General features: G+C 36.3%; 1 protein-coding gene and 1 non-coding gene across 4 annotated transcripts in view; both read right to left on the bottom strand.

Moving 5' to 3' along the window:
- trc (Serine/threonine-protein kinase tricornered) overlaps positions 1–19,197 on the bottom strand; it is a 35,743-nt gene that overhangs the window by 15,648 nt on the left and 898 nt on the right. Inside the window, exon 1 of one of the 3 annotated variants that reach the window (XM_088029328.1) lies at positions 11,178–11,521. The exons of 1 other annotated variant lie outside the window; for it this stretch is intronic. In XM_088029328.1, the coding sequence (XP_087885454.1) occupies positions 11,178–11,334 (157 nt within the window). In that variant the 5' untranslated portion in view covers positions 11,335–11,521. Of the gene's footprint in view, positions 1–1,275; positions 1,383–11,177; positions 11,522–19,197 lie in introns of those variants that run through there. One more of the 3 variants, XM_088029329.1, reaches the window with a different exon arrangement.
- Positions 14,868–14,957, bottom strand: TRNAY-GUA (transfer RNA tyrosine (anticodon GUA)). The gene is given in 2 exon segments: positions 14,868–14,903; positions 14,921–14,957. It is a non-coding gene; the product is annotated as a tRNA-Tyr (tRNA).

A 19,197-nucleotide genomic window follows, 5' to 3' on the forward strand; every position in this document is an offset into this window, starting at 1 on the left:
TACCATCATAAAACCGTCTTTTATGGCTCCCCACAAAAAGTAACAACACAATCAATGAACTGGCTTTTATGCACGATTGTGTAAACTCGCATTTAAGATTCTCAACGTTAAAACACAGGGCAAACAAACATTCTTTTTCCTGCTAAACTATGCTAGAAATCTGCCTAGTTTTATAACGAAACGACGGTGATGCAAGAATGACAACGTCATCTGAAAGTCGCAGATTAAATAGCGAAAAGGCTCCATGTGAAAGTTCATATGTAATGATTTTTTGCTAAAACGGTATTCTAGTGTACAAGCAGCTTTCGCACAACTTTATGTTGACAGAACTGCGTCAAACTTGTCACCGAAGGATTTATTCGTTGTTATTAATAAACAGCAAAAATATACGGAGGATTATTACGCGGGAAAAAAACACATGTTATTTATTGCAGCATTAATTTTGCGGATGTTTTGAAATTATTGATTTGAGATAACAGATAACCGAGGAGAGTTCCAATAATCAAAAAGGGAACCACTCCAACAAGTAAACTAAAAATGAGTGTTAGATAAGTTTGAATCCTTGAAGAGAGAATCAATTCTTTTGATTTGGTAATAATGAAGAAACTTCTAAGTAAATCAGTTTTGGCGGTACTGATTAGGTTGATTAGATAAAACTACAGTTTTATCAATGTTCAGTTTACTTGTAAAGGTAACGTAATTTCCGGCAAATACAAATTTAAACCCATAAAAATATCTTCTGAAGGAAATTTTGATAAGTTTATGCCAAAAAAACAGCCCGTGGCGTCACGATACTTTGCCACAACAACTCCTTAAATAGTCGGTGGAGATAAAAGTGCGAAATTCTGTTTGTTTGCCTTTACATCACTTGTGTTTACCCTGTCTGAATCACATTCCCTTAAAAGTAGTTTCGTCCTTCGCTTCCACCTTGTAAGTTTGGAAAGCTCATCGCCGTCATTGCAAAATCCAAAGGGAAACCCCAACAACTCAATGTCACTCTTACTACTACACACCATGTCAATGAACAATAAAAAATTACAACAAAGTAGATAAGTGGCTTGCTGATTCACTGTACACTTAAAATCGCCCGTAACCAACTTCTGGGTCATCGAGTACCGTTCATCCTAGTTTCACCTACACAAAGACTCTCGTCCTCAAACCGTGAAAATTTGCCAAGGTTCCCTCTTGTATTCATAGCACCTTAACAATCGATAAACACGCGGTCTTACGTAACACACTGTATCACCCAACCCTGAAAGAAATCCAAATTATCACCTCGATCCTTTTGGGAGACATTCTGAAGGAGAACTCTGCAGGGATACCACATCCTGAAGAAGGGCACATCTAAGCACATAACACGCATTCGCCACACGAAAAAGGGCCAAATCACTACAAGTTTCGAACGGAAATCGATTTGATAACCCGCGCCAATGTCGGCGAATAAGTCATGTCCGTACGACGTCCGTTCGTCAACTAGAATCACTTATCGAGGATGTAATAATAGATTCCTTATTAAAACAGTTCGCCAAACGCCGTCACCTGTCAATACCACGTTATCGTTAGATAAAAATGATAAAATAGCGAGCTGTAGCGCCCGCAAGTAAACAGGGAGTTGTGAAATCGATTCATCTTGCCTCAAAAGCGTAGAGGTGAAACACGTTTATTGAAAAATGATCAACATAAATAATGATTAAAGTAAATAATAAATTTCAGAGTATACCTCAACATTATTTGTTCAATTATTCACTCCTTGCTTAGATACGGAAAAACTTTATCAAAGGCGATTTTATGTCGCATTGATCTGGAGTATTAAACGGAATTAAAAGCCAAGGCGCAAATACAAATTCGAATATTGATTTTCGTGATACAATTGATTGCACGCGATAAGATTACGATCGAACTAACCTCTTGCAAGGCAAGTGTCTATTAATAACAAATTATTTATGTTAGATACGAATCTGGAAGGCCCCAGTTTCAAGATTCCGATCGAAAAGTTCTGGGATTTTGATATAGACATCACGTTTAATAAAAATAGCATCTTTACATATCAATTTTGTCTTGTTTCCGGACGTTCACCTTAAAACAGAGTTAAAAACAAGAAAGAAGCACATGTGCAATCACGAAACTAGTAACTCTCGTCGCTCTCATTTAGAATGTTTCCTGAATAAAAAATCCAGAAAATAACATCACGGAAGATTTCTACAAGTATTTATGTAGTTTTTTATTTTCAAGTCAAAGCCAAAATATGAGTCTACCTTTACTAAAATTCGTAATTTTGGAAATTTTAGTGCAACAGCTATGAAATTTTCGGAAATTACTAATTTTTTATCGAATATTAATTCTGCCAAATTGCAACATTGTAGATCAAAAAACATAAATTTTAGAAATTTTCATTTTCGTCGAAGCCGAAATATGAGAAATCCTACCCCAAAATTTGTAATTTTGGTAATTTTAATGCAACAGCTTTGAAATTTCAGGAAATTATTAATTTTTAATCAGATATTAACTCTGCCAAATTGCAACATTGTAGATCGAAAGACATAAATTTTAGAAATTTTTATTTTCAAGTCGTAGCCAAATTATGAGACTACCTCCACTAAAATTCGTAATTTTAGTAATTTTAGTGCAACAGCTATGAAATTTCAGAAAATTACTAATTTTTTATCGAATATTAACTGTGTCAAATTGCAACATTGTAGATCAAAAGACATAAATTTTAGAACTTTTTATTTTCAAGTCGAAGCCAAAATATGAGACTATTTCCACTAAAATTTGTAATTTTAATAATTTTAGTCCAACAACTATGAAATTTCAGGACATTATTAATTTGTTATCGAATATTAACTCTGCCAAATTGCAACATTGTAGATCGAAAGACATATATTTTAGAAATTTTTATTTTCATGTCGTAGCCAAATTATGAGACTACCTCCACTAAAATTCGTAATTTTGGTAATTTTAGTGCAACACCTATGAAATTTTAGGAAATTACAAATTTTTTTATCGAATATTAACTCTGCCAAATTGCAACATTGTAGATCAAGACATAAATTTTAGAAATTTTTATTTTCAAATCGAAGCCAAAATATGAGACTTGCACCACTAAAATTCGTAATTTTGGTAATTTTAGTGCAACACCTATGAAATTTTAAGAAGTTACTAATTTTTTCTCGAATATTGACTCTTCCAAATTGCAACATTGTAAATCAAAAGACATAAACTAAAAAAAAAAACATTTTCAAGTTGAAGAAAAAACATGAGACTATTTCCACTAAAATTCGTAATTTTGGTAATTTTAGTGCAACAGAGTTAAAAACGAGAAAGAAGCACATGTGCGATCACGAAACTAGTACCTCTCGTCGCGCTCATTTAGAATGTTTTCTGAATAAAAAAATCCAGAAAACCTCACGGAAGATTTCTACAAATATTTATGTTAGTTTTCACATCAAATTTCGACAATAATTATGTGTGGTCTCGAGGGGGCAATTAGAAATTTCCTCATTGTCATCTATCAATTATCGTAGGAGAAAAAACGAAACCGGGCAATTTAAAATTCCGGGAGAAACAAGAGCGAATGTGTCTTCGTGTGTAACCGACAATTACCCAACAAAAAGTGAGAGGGCGCAGATTATTGCGAGACTATTATTAAATTAATGCGAGAATGTTCTATTAAATTAACTTCAAAAACGAGTTCTACAACGCTCAAATTATTATCGGTGCCAACAATAAATGAAATCCTGTTGGGTATCGCTAACCAAATGAAACCTATGAGTTTCAATAACGTAACAGCAGGAAGAAGTGGACCCTTTTTCCGGTCCGCCACACCGGCGAGGGTCCGATTTAATTAACTTCGCTGCATGATAGTGAACGAAAAGTAAATAGGTGTAATAAATTTTCGTCAAAACAACGAAAAAACGAGGCCAAACTGTAGTAACAATAAAGGACAAGGTCAAAAACAAGCGACACATGTTCCAATTCCAACGCGCGAATTTGACAGGTCGCGTGTCTAATGATCTTGGAAGGTCAGTCGCAATCAAAAGGTAATCATCAGGTGGAAATACATCAATTAGTGTAGCGCTTCCAGTTTTTGATGACCATATTCATCTCTTCGGCTTCAATGCGGACAAATCACAAATTACAAGCACGTCAATAACCCATCACACAGACATCAAATAGCGGATTTTGCAAGATCAGAATACCAACAACCGCGAACTTGGACTTGAAGACGACAGACGCATAAAACCGTTGCATAAATTTATCTTCATCAACAATTAAAACCAATGACCGCTTTATCAATCAAGCTTTCAAAGTGTCGACTCAACCGAATTCTGCGACTGAACGAGACCTTTTAACATCTGTTTCTCTTGAGCCACCGTTAATTTAACGATGATTACATTAAGGAATCGGTTAATTAACTATTTTTCTCCCCATCTGCTGCCGAATTTCATCATTTCGTACAGCTGCTCGTCAATTGCGCGGAATTTTTTTCCTTCCGCGACTCTTCTAGGAAATAAAGCTTTGATATGGCGGAGATAAAGTAATCGGAGACTGAGACTAACGGTATAATATCGTCTTTTCCTTCGATTTCGTTCCAAATACGCACGTTCTGCGATGCATTCATTCGAATGATGCGGTTTCTAACTAGAGGAACGTTCTATAGCGGACCGCAGGAACAATTTCCGCACCATATGTTGTTGGCTCATTAGGAAAATGATGGCGGTAGCGAGAAATTATTGGTAGGTAGATCAATACTGGGCATAAATACAAAAAAATGGGAGGTTGTGGGCAGCTACGAATATTCAATGGAATTATGGAAATTATATTTTAGCTCCATGGAAAAAAATCTTTTTTACGCAAATATTTGCATTGGCCACAATGAAGCCACTGCTCATTTTATGATGCTCAATCTGTTAAGAATCCACGTGTTATTAAACATTTAATTTGAAATCTCGACAATCCAGTTAAACCTCCGAAAAATTTCCCTGAGCTAAAAAATATTCCACGAGCTGTATAATGTGACAAACATTTATTTGCAAAAACAATAATTTAAAACTATAAAAACAAAAAAAATTCCACGATTAAAAAATAAAGTGAGGCAATTTTGGAAGTTTCCTGACTTTTAAGAATAACTTGCTTCATAAATAGCACGAAACTACTAATTTGCCATAAACTGTTCCTTCTGAAATATTGCAGTAATTTCTTGATAATATCAAGAGTCTGAAGGCCATCTACTGACTTTTTACTACAATAAAACACCTCACGAAATACTAAACCGTCGTTTCATTCATCAAAGGAACAGTAATTTCTTAATACCGCCCAATTTCCCTTGCAAATACCCGCAAAGACACGAGAGAAATATGGTAATGAAACCAACAATAACTCATTGTCTTAAAAATAACAACAAACTTCGTGAGTAAAACATTAAATTCTACTCATTAACGCACCTCTTGTGAAATAGAAATGGCTTGACATTACGTAAAGCCCACAAATGCCAACAACAATTTAAACACTAATTAAATTAACTAACCGCCACTCTATTAGTTGCGTAAAAAAATTACAGATTCACAATTCCTTTGTTTACGCTTTTGTAATTTTTCCGGGCTGTACGCAAATCCGGAAATGTAACAATCACGACCCGAACATGACCTGCAGGACTGCCAACCTTTTGATGGTTATATTTATCCCGTTTTGGGAACATAATGCGGGCGGAAAAGGAGGTTAACGACTGCTCGAAGAACGACAAGCGCATTTCCGGTGCACCTCTGAAGTTTTCCGAAAGGAAGATGTGGTTCAATTAATTTGCACGGGGACTCGAGAAACTTCTCCAAAGGACATCAATCATGATGGAACTTTTGAACTCGGTGTAAATCGTCCCAACTAGTTTTCTCTCGGCCATCACGTCCACAAATGGAACAAAATCGTGATCTCTTTGGAGGTAAAGCAAGTCTCACGTTGCGCCTATTATTGACAAAAAAATCCCTTGCGAGTGATCGTTCGGCGTGTCCGGTCATCTCTCGATTTCCTAACAAATCACAACGAAATGTGAAAGCCAGGGATATGCGCTCTATTTCGATGATTAAGTGAAAGTGGTCGTGAAAATTACATAAGTGCTTAACACATCGGGCTTTGCGAAAAAAATAAGGAAAATGGAAAAGCAAACACCTTGGAATAATTCATGCGGCGATGGTACCAAGGTAAATCTCCATTTCGCTTTATTTGGTTCAACGGTTACTTTGTTTTCCATTTTTTCCGTAATTAAAAGAACGACCCTGAAATGAAACACATTGGAAATAGCACGTAGATAACTAGGCATTGTTAACGTGTCTTTTTATCGCGTGGAAATTAGGAACGGGTGCTTTCCACACCAAACCAAGGTAAATTAAGCATGCGGCCCAAGATATTATTACGTCATAAAAATTCTTAACGACATTTACGCAAGATAGAGGCAGCTGCCTCCTTCGCAACACATTAGCGCAAAACTGTAGTTATATAAGATTTATGGGACGATATGTCGATCTACATTGTCGGACTAATAAGGACACGTGGGCAATATCTTGTTTAGGATGTAATCCCATCAACTAGTTTAAATGCTACGGAATTAAACCGGAATGAACGTAATTCTACGTCTTGGACTGAACCAACTACGTTACTTGTTACCACGTTCTGAGGAAGATAATACAAACATGCTAATTGCCATTTTGTTATCTACCCTTCTATTTCTATTGAATTTCCATTTAGAATCCTCCATTTCTCCGGTTTAAAAAAAAGAGCACAACTTGCTGCACTAAAAAGGCTTTCCTCTCCTTTCCTGCTGCCAAAATTTTAGCTCGCGTGTTGCATTTCTTTCACTGATCTAAATGACGCCAAATTTTTTGTCTAGAAGCTCAGAAAAATCAGAACAATACGTGTTAGTATCACAGACAACTTCCGTTCAATTTTCCTCGCCTCACCTCTTCATTACGCAATTAAAACCGTAATAACTCATTATGACAGCGCTGACATTGTGAAATTCGATCATAATATCTCAGCTAATTTTATTACAAAGATCCTTGAAGTGGAACGTCGTGAGATCCGAAACTTATCCAAGCATCGCAAAAATCCGACCTCGTACATAAAAAATCTAATTTTATCCATTCGAAAAATTTCCGACCACAAGAAAAAAAGATATCGGATCAAACTCAACCCGAAGGCTGCCACTTGTTTACTCCAAAACTGTGAAATCGATATTTTTTGTCTTATCACCTTGATTCCACTTCCGCATTTTCTATCAAAGACGTCGTTTTATTTCGGAATTCACAGGAAACGGAAACGTGGAAAGTGTGCGAGGATGTTGTACAATGAGGAACTGTGGTTCAGAACAGAATGTCACGATTTGCATTTTTCTCGGATCGATAAAACCGTGACTGGCGGTAATGCAACTCGATTTTGACAAAATGTCCGGAGTCCGGAGTGTGCGAAATTTCCGGGGCGCTCGCAGAATGAAGCGCGGGGGAATTTTAAATTATGTTAATCGGTTCTGGTCATTAAAAACCGGATTCGTCAGTTGTCCAAGTTCATATTCACTTTTAGAAGCGCCGTATGCGGAATAGCAGACTAAATTAACCCACTGACATGTATTTGGGTTAGATGAATCGAGAGTTCTGTAGGATGATTTACCGTTGAATTGCATCTGAAATCAATAAAGCGTCACGGATTGATCTCTGGATTCGATTAATCCTCGCAAATTATTTTCTCGAAGGTCGCTTAATGGGGAAAAGATGAACCATCACGACGTGAATTGAATTTCCAGTTTTTAGCGAGTACTGGACAAACACCAGTTCAACAACATTCGTGTTAAATTTTCATGTTGGCTGGTTTAAATAATTTCAGGTTTTTTCCATCGTGGAAACTGTATCATTTTTAACTTGCAGGATTAAAATAAGTGAGTCAGCTAAAAAATTGCGCAATATTGGCTTATCGAGAAATTCATTACAAGCGTCTCCGACAAAAACAGAAATTTCATTAAAGCAAAATTCCTCCCCAAGTTAATATGCTTCTTCAGTGCTGACTCGGAATGTTCCAATATAACCCCAAACCCGCCAATTTAACAATTTTGGTCATTCGTAAAATTTTACGAGCGTTTCGATGAAATGTCACCAAACTTTCTCCTCGATTGTTAGCAACAATAATACACCTCCAACAAGATTTATGGTTGTGTTCGACGTCCCCTGTCCACCTGAAATTTCAATAGTGACTCTCCGCATTGAATGGCCCATTATTCAAAAGCTAAATTATACAGACATGTCTCCGTTAAAGACCCGAAAAACAGAGGCGCGCCCACATTAAACGTACGCACAATAATTACTAGAAACGTTAATTTGAAGAGATTGACCTGAAATGCAAAAACCTTTTGTTAGAAAAGAACTGAGTCACGCTGCTCACGTTATTTTCAACTCCAATAACCCATTTTCTTTGAGCCAAGTTTGAAAGTGTCGCATGGTTCTGCTGTGACTAACGTCAATATTACACTTTTTCGGTGTGCACGTGTGAAAATTTTAATTGGGAATTGATCGATTCGTCCTAGTTTCTAAACGAACAACGAATCAGGAAGGAGGACAGATTGTTTCAATTGCATGTTTTCGAGATTTGATTGGTTGCGTCATGTGTGCAATTGCGTTCTTGCAGTTCCCATTTTCAATGTGGAAGAATGAAAGTGAGTTGCAACTGGGGCAAAGGAAAAAGAAAAACACGGGAAGTTGCAGAAATGTCGCTCTACAGCGACTTCCACAAATAAAATCCCTGCATCCCTTCGACTACGCTCCAGTTGCTTGCAAAAACACGGAAATGAAGTTATCCTCACTTCGAAAAGTTAAACTGGTGATAATCATTAGGTGACAGGCTCTTCCTATTGCCCTCGTATTCTAAATGGACATCCACCGCTCTTTTCCTGCTGGCGTTAATAAGCTCCTTAAGGCGTAATTATGAATAGTACGTGACAAGGATTTGAGAGTAATCAAGAGAGCAAACATTCTTACAGAATATCCAAACATTACATAAGAATCTATATCGTAGGTGTTTGCATTTTCCGATAGTATCTAACAGTGCACGTGGGTCGGGAAAAAATGGAAAAGAACATTAACATCTCGGAAAAATGCCAAGACTAAGATTTAAATAGGCAAAGTGCTAAATTAACCACGATAATGACTGAAGAAATACGCGTCTGCTGGCCTTCTGTTGCTTTAATTACTCGATCAGAAGAGCTATTTATTTATATAAAGTTAAGATTCAACATCCACGTGGGATGGCTACGTCGAACTTCATAACTTTTACTTTAGAATTGTGGTCAGCTGTGTTTAATATTCGCTTAAAAGTTGTAAATCCGATCTCTTTAGAATCCCCAGAGGACAGGGTCAAGGTGAAGACTTCAAACGTTTCAGCGAGTTGTTTAAAATTCGGAAATCAATTTACACTTCGGTGAAATGAAGTGCTAAAAAGTGGGATTTGCCAAAATAAATTATAAAAACGTTTACTCTCGCAGCGTGAAGGTCCGAATAAAAAGTAATAGTTCGGCGAAATCGTATAAATGACAACTTTATCCTGAGTTACGACGTGTTACATAATTCTAGGTGGGTTAAAAATGTTGGGAAAACTTCCACTTTCCCCGAATATAGCCAAAAATACAACCCCAGACTTCCTGACGGGTTTTACGTCAGAGGTGATAAAATTAGACCTCTTGAATGAATTTGGCGAACGTGGATTTGCGTAAATCATGTTAAAAATGTGTCAAGAGCGTCTACCTGTAATCTAACATTTAGCGACACTATTTGCAAAAATGTGGCCGTTGCGAAATGTTATTAAGAAACGACGACGCAAATTTCCATCTAATTTATAATTCATAAATCACAAGTGTCAAGTACACAAACCTTATTGTGAATTGTTGTCATCAAAGGCGAATAAAGAACGCAACAGTTAGCTACTTTATTTAGTCCCATCAAAAAAGTGACAATATTCAGTTGTTTTTCGAGTTCAGCAAATAAAATTAACTCGTATATTTGTTTTGAAGACCGCAAATTAATTGTTTTATAAAAAATTGTTTAGACATTCAGACGAATCTGCTCGCTTTCATTTTAATTTATGAACAAAAATGTACGCCGGAAGCAAAAGGTACAAAAGTAGCAGAGAAATTTAATGAAATGTAAATTCACAAAGTGGTAATTAAATTAAAAAGTGATCCCATCACAAAGTACACAATTGTGTTAAGGCAAAACGTCTTTGGCTGCGGTCAAAGCCAAATTCTAATCTTTTTATGATGTTTAGTTAATTTATTAATGACAATGACATTGCAAAATTGTTCGAATACCTAACTCCTAATTTTATAATCTAAATTGCAATAAACAAAATAATATTTCAGCGTTGTGTGAGAAACTGAATCCGAAGAAAAAATAGGTGAAAGTTTGAAACAAAAAAGCTCCAAAAAACGTAACCAGAAATTCAACATAAAAAAATGTAACCATTTTAGAAAACGTGAACTTCCTGAATGTAAAAATCTCAATTAATTTTATTTGCAAACAGAAAAATCTTTATCAGTTTTGTTTTGCTACAATGAAGTTCAACAAGATTAAACGAAGACGTAAAACATGTTTAAAAATAATCTTAACAAGAAGCGGATTAATTTGCTTCATTCAAGTCGGTGACAATCGGTTATTGTTGTAATATAATGCGGAATGACGTTTTTTACAATGCGAAAACACCTCCATCGATATGATTAAATGGATCGTGCATAATTCCAATTTCAATACAAAGAATGAAGTAATTTTATTCTTCATTGTCCGAAATCAATCTATCGTATCATGGATTGAAAGAGTGATTTGAGTCACTTTACAATTCCCGCATTGCCGACCTCTGACACAGTAAACCCAATTAAATCCGAAGCGATCCATTTCTCAGATGTTGTAGAAAATAATAGACGCTTACCGGAACTGAATTTTTCTATCAAACCACAACAAAACAAACAGAAACCGGGCCAGTATAACATAAAAATTTCAACACAAAGATAAAGTCTAGTGAACTCAAACCTGCATACTGCATCGCGTCAAAACTAGGACATTCAGTATTCCTGACGCAACATTATAAAGCTACCTTATATAATCGATCTTAACCTTTCCGAAAAAACTACTCTCAAGGCTTCTTTGCCTCACCTAAAGTCTGTTTGTTGACCGGTTGCGGACTGAGTTTAGATATCCATCTGAGGAACCTGCAGGCGCTCGGCGGCGTCTGGCGACATCCTGGAGGAGTCTGCAGCACTGATATTCCGTCAGAGCCCGGCAAAGGCCGGTACCGGCTGTATGGTGACATCAAAACGTCAACTTCACATCACAGAACGCGCCAAGAGAAAAACACTGGGAAATCCACAAGAAAATGCACAAGAAGACACGCGGGAATTAAGACGTTTGTCTCTTCCGACGATGACAGCACATGTTCACCTGTTGCACACCAATCGAGCGAACCGCACGACCCAACACTGGCGAATCGTCGACTGCCTGTGGTGGTGGTGGTCCGCGATACGATTAGCGGTACCGTGTTCCATTCTCTATTCTCTCACACCACAGCTCCACGACCACGCGATGGTGCGGACGGAAAGCGCAGGCGCAGCTCCACCAGGTACATGGGGACGACGTAACCGGACGGTGGTTTATTGTTCACACTATTATTAGGAGCGACTGACGTCAATGGAGACCTGGAGCGAGGATAATGGGAGATGGCCAGGTGGAACTCCCAACAGAACACTCTTTGTTCCTTCCAAGTTTCACAACACGACACGCTCGACTCTTTGGATTGCGAAGTGTCAGCAGTCGCTTGTTTATAATTGTGGTCAATGGTCAAGATTACGTTAAACTGTTTCTCAAGAGCTTTTCCGCTGACCACGCAAAGCTCCGAGAAATATAGCCAAAGTCGTGACTACATGACCACGATTAAACCAATTTTGTACGTTCGTCGGACCAACGCTTTCCAATTATGTTTTATTTAGTAATTGCACGGTGGGTTCAAAATTCAATCAATAGGCAATAATGGCGCTCAAAGTGGGCAATTTTGAGTGCACTGTTTCAAACACATAATAAAGCTGAAATACAGTAGAACGTGAGAAAGTACGATAGAACCTCGTTATTACGCCCCTGGCTGCATACATGCACTGTAAAACACAATTCGTACGAAAAGTAAACACAATCATTAACAGAAAATCGGTAAACTACAAAGAAATATTACAAAATTCCCAACATAAATTACACGACGACTCAAGCCAACATTTTTCATTTTATTTTCCTGTCGGCATAAGAATCAGTCTTTCAGTTCCAGACCAATCAATTTTACCAATGTAAAGCACGCAAAAATTCCTTTTAGATTGAATTGATCCTGTGCAATTCCCGTACACAATACGATATGAAATAAAAGATACATTTGGGAGAAAGTTAAAAAAAAAAACACCCCCATATGATTATTTCGACATGACTTCACAAAATCGCAAACGAAAGCTCCCACAAATATTGATGAATCCAAAAATATCTCTGTGGAAACAACCAAATCGCGTGAGATAAATCCATTCACCAACTTCAGCGCAATAATAAATCAAAATCGAGAAAGACGCCGGAATTACTCTTATATTACAGCCATTACACATGCAAAAATGTTTTCAAAACCCATTAACAAACAACTGAAAAGAAAGTGGCGCTTTCTAACAGTGTTTTTCATTAAAAAATTAAAACATGAAAGTAATTTTTAATGGGATAACAACTAGCCTTTGCCCAAGGATGGTGTAATTTCACACTGATTTACATAGCCATCAAATCAATTTTTCAATTCTAAAAACTCTTTCATTTTCCAACGGTGTCCGCGGAAATAATAATAATAAGACTCGGAAACGGCAACCGCGGCACGAGGCACGTAAAAACCGATTAATTTAATACAAAAAACTCGTTTTAACGTTTTAATAACCTCCCATGAATCCGAAATTAATTAAATTTTATGTTTTCGCAACAAATCCGCGGTGGTTCTCAAAAAAGAAAGCTTGAAATTAGAATACCTTTGTAACCACTGAAGGAAATGTCACACAATCACAAAAACGATAAAAACAACGGGCACACATACACGAACAAAACAAAGGAAGTGTGCTTATCAAGTCGTAGAAAAGAAAACCGCAAGTTTCACGGTTTATAGATTTCGAATCTTTCAGTTTCACGATTCAAATCTGACAGCTTCTGATTTTACTACCTGTGTAGGTGTGCTTTGTGTTAAAAACGAGTTATGACTAAAGCAACGTTATTTGCCATTAAATGTTATTTCCAAACTTTCAGAGTAACGATCAAATAGCAAATCGTCTGGTTTTCATGGCGGCGCATTACATCTTTACTACAATGTAATTTATCAAGAAAATACGAAAAACATGGAAAGCGATCAAGGAGACATAAAAGTCGATTTTTGCCGTGCTTCTGTAATTTATGATCGTCATATTCGAAGAAAATGAGATACTGAAGCAACGTTTTCAACAATATCTTGTTATGCAAAAGAGGTAGCCAATGTGGAATATTCATGGAGTTTTATCACAGTCAACAAAAAATAAGTTATTTATCTATTATTCTAATGTGGTTAGAACACAAAGTGCAATTGATATAAGTGGTCGTTATTTTCATAACATGCAGAGTTTTGCAATTTTTTACACGTTAAGTAAACATGTAATTATTACAGAGAAACTAGTTAAAACGCTGAAAAACGATTGACATCATTCACAATGTCACAAGTTTTTTTAACGTCCTACAACAATAACAAAAACTACGATAGCCGAATCGCTTTGTTGTCAAAAACATCAAAATGGGAATAAAATAATACGATAAATGTCGACATAAAATATAAGAGATAGATACATTTAAAGGTCTTACTGCACACTAAAAAGAAAATAAAACGACTGACCGAAACAATTTTATCAATGTGACGATAATGAAGTCAGTGAGCTGATTTTGCGAAATTTAATGTGCGAAAACTCAAAATAACTCGTAGGTGTATTTTTTTGATTTTGATTCTTTGGTGCATCCACCATTTTTGAAGATCCTGTTACTATGATTCAAGAAAACGGGTCATCAATAGCTGGAAATTTTTAAGATGTTAATATCGGAAAAGCAAGAAATCGGAGGAACTTTCATAAAGATGATAAACAAAAATTGTCCATAAATTCCCTATCACGTTTTGTGCAGCTGACAATTTATTTTCTGTACCAATAAATGTAATATAAAACGAAACTACCGTAATGTTAATCAATAAGCAATAAAAATCAAACAATTTTCCGCTGGTAATAAACACAATTAAAAAATTTAATGAATCAATCCTCATAAACTTTTTACAACATTGGTAACGTCCCGAATCAGATTATTTTACTATTTGGATTGAAACAGTTATTTCTCAAAATTCCGTTTCCAAAAATACGAACCCATCGCCTCGTAACGATTTCAAAAGATCAATATTTTTTTATCCGTTATAAAATAACGATCTGCTCTAGTTACAACAGGAAAAGTAGTTACCCATCAACTTCTTACAAAATCTGAAATTATTAAAATACCGAATTAAATTCTTCTACTTTAATTTAGCCTGACCTCCTTTCAAACAATGAAACAGCCAATTTTATTCTCTAAGTCAATCACTACATAAAACCCAGTAAACAATACACTGATCCTTTTCATTCTGTATCTTTCTCCCAGTTCGTTTACACATGTTTTGTAATAATTACAACCGGTAATAAAATTTTATATCATCCCCACATTCTATGCCACTGGATGTTTACCAACGTAAATTGTTCTTGATTGTGTCGTTATCGTAACGAGGATAAATTAAATCAAAAAAACTCCTTCGAGCCGGATTTGAACCAGCGACCTATGGATTTCAGTGATGCCAACCTCTACAGTCCACCGCTCTACCAACTGAGCTATCGAAGGCTTGATTCCGCAACGCAAAACCGACGAAGGTTACAGGATGATGAGTTGTTTTCTGCACATTTAAAATAGGTCATTGAGTTAATTTTCGTTTGTTGTTGTTTTCGAGACTTCTGCTGAAACGTATTCGGCGTAATTTAAATGTCAAGCGGATAACACCTCCGCCGACGACGATTTATGAGCGGTGCTACTAGAAAAAAGCGGATGGGTTTTGGGAGTATCAACCCACTGAATGAAACAGCATCTTTTCCGTTAATTTTTCAACGGTTTAATTAGAATTTGATAAACTTTCACTTTTCACTCTTCAAGGGTGAAAACAAAATCTCAAAAGCATCTCTCATTCATGTCATGTTCTAAGCGTCAAACTCTATATTACAAGTTTCTCTTTTACGACACTTGCTTTTATTATTTTTTGTTTTATAGACGTTTTTATATCCTCTTTTATGTCCACCCTCGCAACAGAAAATTTTTCATTTCTATTCACCAGCTGGAGACAAACTTGGACAATTTGCCTTAAAACAGTTAATGTATCGTTTTCGGTGAGCCTTTACAGTCGGTGATGTAATATTGAAGTAAATCAAAGCCATATAAACCATGTTATGTACACGTATAATTAGGTTCCATTTCGAAAGTATTACTCATGTAATAACCACACTTGCAGTGCTCTAATGATACTTTCAAGCAGTGCCGAGAGTGGTCAAGGGACTAATTTAATAGTCAATTTTTCAACACACAATTCAATTAATCGCGGATCTGTAAACAATTATCATAAAAATTAATGAATAATTGTCTCATATCTCAGATGCATGATTTAACTGCGCTCAATTTGTCACGACAAGGCTACGCATGAGGGTGATTTATAAAAACGATTTCTTGTTGCCAAGGCCAACAGTTCTAATCGTTAGCACCGATAAAACCTTAAATTCTACAATAAGTTTCCCCCGGAGTAAACATCCAATCATTCCAGACCTAATCAGCATTCCCAGTTTAATTAAATTATCTAGGAAGGCGCCAGGTTCGGAAATTTGTTTCTAAGTAAGCAGTTCCAATAAATTGCTCCGTAATAAAGTAAAAACCGTTTAATGAACTTTTAGGAGCGTCGTAATTACCGATAAAAATTTAGCCATCATTAAAAACAAGACGGACATAGTGCCGTATGACCAACTGGATTTATAGTCAGCTGGAACTATCGAGTTAATTGATGTGAGAGAACAGTTCTAAGGTGAATATAACATCTGCAGTACCGATTTATTGCGATCGACAATTAATTGGAATTGTCTTAACGGTAATGATAACGTGTCGCCTTCTAACCCTATAATGACCGTTGAAATGAAAAAAGTTGTTGAAGTTACTTATAAGAGAGGTCAGTTGCTTCCAGCCAAACGACTCTCTCTACTCCATCAGGTTTGATTCCCACATTTACGGTAGCTACGGAGTTAATTGGCATCGTATGTTAGAAACGATCGAAGTCTAATTAGCTTACAAGATAATTAACAGAAATGCTCGGGTCTTCCTCAAGGAAAAACAACGCAAAAGACGTGGGACGGATTTTTCAGGAAAAACATGGCCCACATTCGCCATTTCCTGCATGAAAAAATACAAAACGCCAATTTATTTTCTTATCGCCCGAGTCCACGTGCTATTTCGCAAGAATATAAATCACCAACTTCGTCAAAACGTACCACAGAACGCCAAGAATTAACACAAACATCCCTGCTTTGTTTAAGCAGCAGGAAACTCTTTCGAAAGTCGACGAAATTGCCCCAACTCTATCAACAAAAACGGCGAATTAAAGCGATAAATATCACGTACATTTTAATAGATCATTGTTCTTGTTACCTCCAGTGGGCACGTAACTGTTTTGTCTAAACTTACTCAATTCGTGACATTCGAGGATTTTTTATTTTCCAGCACGACGGAACTTCTTGCTGCAACCACAGTTTCGACTTTGACCTAAATCCTAATCGAAATAGGAATCGCACGTTTTATCAAATAAGGGAAACTGCGATTTATTGGCGCTTCCTGCAAAACACTGCTCTTCGAGATGTTCTTGTTTTCCACAATTGAGAACGAATAAAAACGATTTAGCATTTTTTACGACGTTCTCAAAAAACTCATTTAAATTAGCCACGAATGATGGACGACTAGCTTTCACCGGTGGTAAAAAATCGCTGAACTTTCCGAGATGATAAAAATCTTCACCGAATTTAGAAGAAAATTGGCGGTTACGTGTTCTTAATCTACACTTTCCCTACAACTTTTCAAGTAATTATGGAAAACAGATGATTTTTGAAGAGCCTCGCTGACATCAATTCGAAGTTCTAATAAAAAGTTGTAATTAACTATCCAGGCAAGTTTTTGTCGTGATAACACTACAAATCTAAATAAGCAAGTTCCACTTACGATTTAGGTAATTTGCTCATTGGGGTTTCTCGCGATATCAATATTTTAAATGACGTAACATGCATCCGGTTATTATCGTGAATTTCACATGAAGATCTGCGAACAACATAATTTAGCCGTATCAGATCATGAGCGAGCTCCTCCAAATTTAAAAACAATGAACTTGGACCTGTAACGGCACATTCCATAGAAAATTAACGAAAACTCCCATTAAAAAAATAACAGTTGATTAGTAGTCTCCTCTAATTACATGAGACAGGTCGCAGATTAAAAAAAAGGCCGAAAAAAGCGTGCCCCGTTCACGTACTGTAAATTATTCACTAACCTAAATAAGCATTAAAAATCTAACCACAAAGCCTTGAATTTTCTAATGAAAATATGGATCACACGTGCCTCCATTGTTGGTATTCAAATGAGTAAAACCCATGTCAACAGTTCCAAATCGCACAATATTCACGTTATACTCCGCAATTTGTAAAGTCTCACGAAAATTATTTAAACAAGGATAACAAATGGATTTATAATTGTTAATCCCAGAGAAAGCACCGTCATTTAGTGGCTCTGAATAATGGTAACCGGAAAAATGAAACTATCATTAATGGAAAACCTGCAATTGTGGAAGTTACTCATAAATAAAAAACCAACGGTATCACCATAACAGTCCATTGTTTGGTAAAGGAAGCGCGGAACTAGAAGAGGTTTTTCTTAGACTTTTCAGGAAATAAAGGTGAGCAAATAATCGATGCGAGAAACGGCCGCGGTGGCAGTGACATTGAAGCAATCCGACAATGACATCAATTTACGCTATTCATAGATTTTTAAATAAACATGCTGTGCGTATCTATACCTGTCACATGAACAGCTATTGGTATGAATTTATAGACGCATATACATACTTCAATTCCCATTACAAACTTTATTGGGGAACATTCTATGCAGATATGCTCTGTTTCAGCGGAAAAAAATACACCAATGTACGGCTTCAATAAAATATTCTTATCACTGCAAAAAGCGTATGCGGGTGCATGCATACATTTCATCATTTGATAATGTGGATAATACCTACACTTATTTCAATATTTGTCATTACATTGTCATGAGCGGAAAAACGCCACAGAAAAAATATGAAAAGGAAGTTTTATGGTCTCGTGTCACTTTGAGTAACAATAGTTTTAGGCAAATCTCTTAATTAATTAGTATGCGGAAGTTTGCGTTCATCCCAACAGATTTGAATTTGAATTTGAAGAAGCCCGGATAATCGAGGTTGTACTGTAATACTTAAAACAGATTATATAAAATGCTCAATTGGAATGATTACAAGTTAAACCTCAAGCAATAGAAAAGAGTCTACAACTGTTTCTAGTCAATATAAATATCTCTTTTAGGGGCCACCAAAACTGGCGTCAGGTGGTGCTCCAAATTAATTTTGCGTATTGACAATTGGAACAAAATTGCGAGTGCAAATTGTGAAGGCAACAGAATAACTGTATTTAACCATAATTGACTAGATGGTAATGTGTGTGTAAATAGAATGGAATTACAATTGCTTGCAAATTCTTACAAAACATGCCACAAAACAGAAGAATGACTTAAATAGGATACTAGACAATGTTTATTCCCGTCTAATTTTAATCTTGGAATCAGCACGAGCAAATTTATTTTGACTGCGCCATAAAATCCAATTATTTTTCCAACTGACCTTTACATCTCGAAGTACACATATCGAAGTAACGAGTGTTTATCAAACTTGAAAAGCAATCGTTTCGTTAAATATATGGCTCGGAACTTTTCTGGCCGCTAATTGGATCAATTACTCAAACCTTTGTCTCGCCTTTTCCCA

Source organism: Gnatocerus cornutus, chromosome 2, assembly GCF_029298725.1.
Source record: "Gnatocerus cornutus isolate USDA-ARS CGAHR chromosome 2, icGnaCorn1.1, whole genome shotgun sequence".
NCBI lineage: Eukaryota > Metazoa > Arthropoda > Insecta > Coleoptera > Tenebrionidae > Gnatocerus > Gnatocerus cornutus.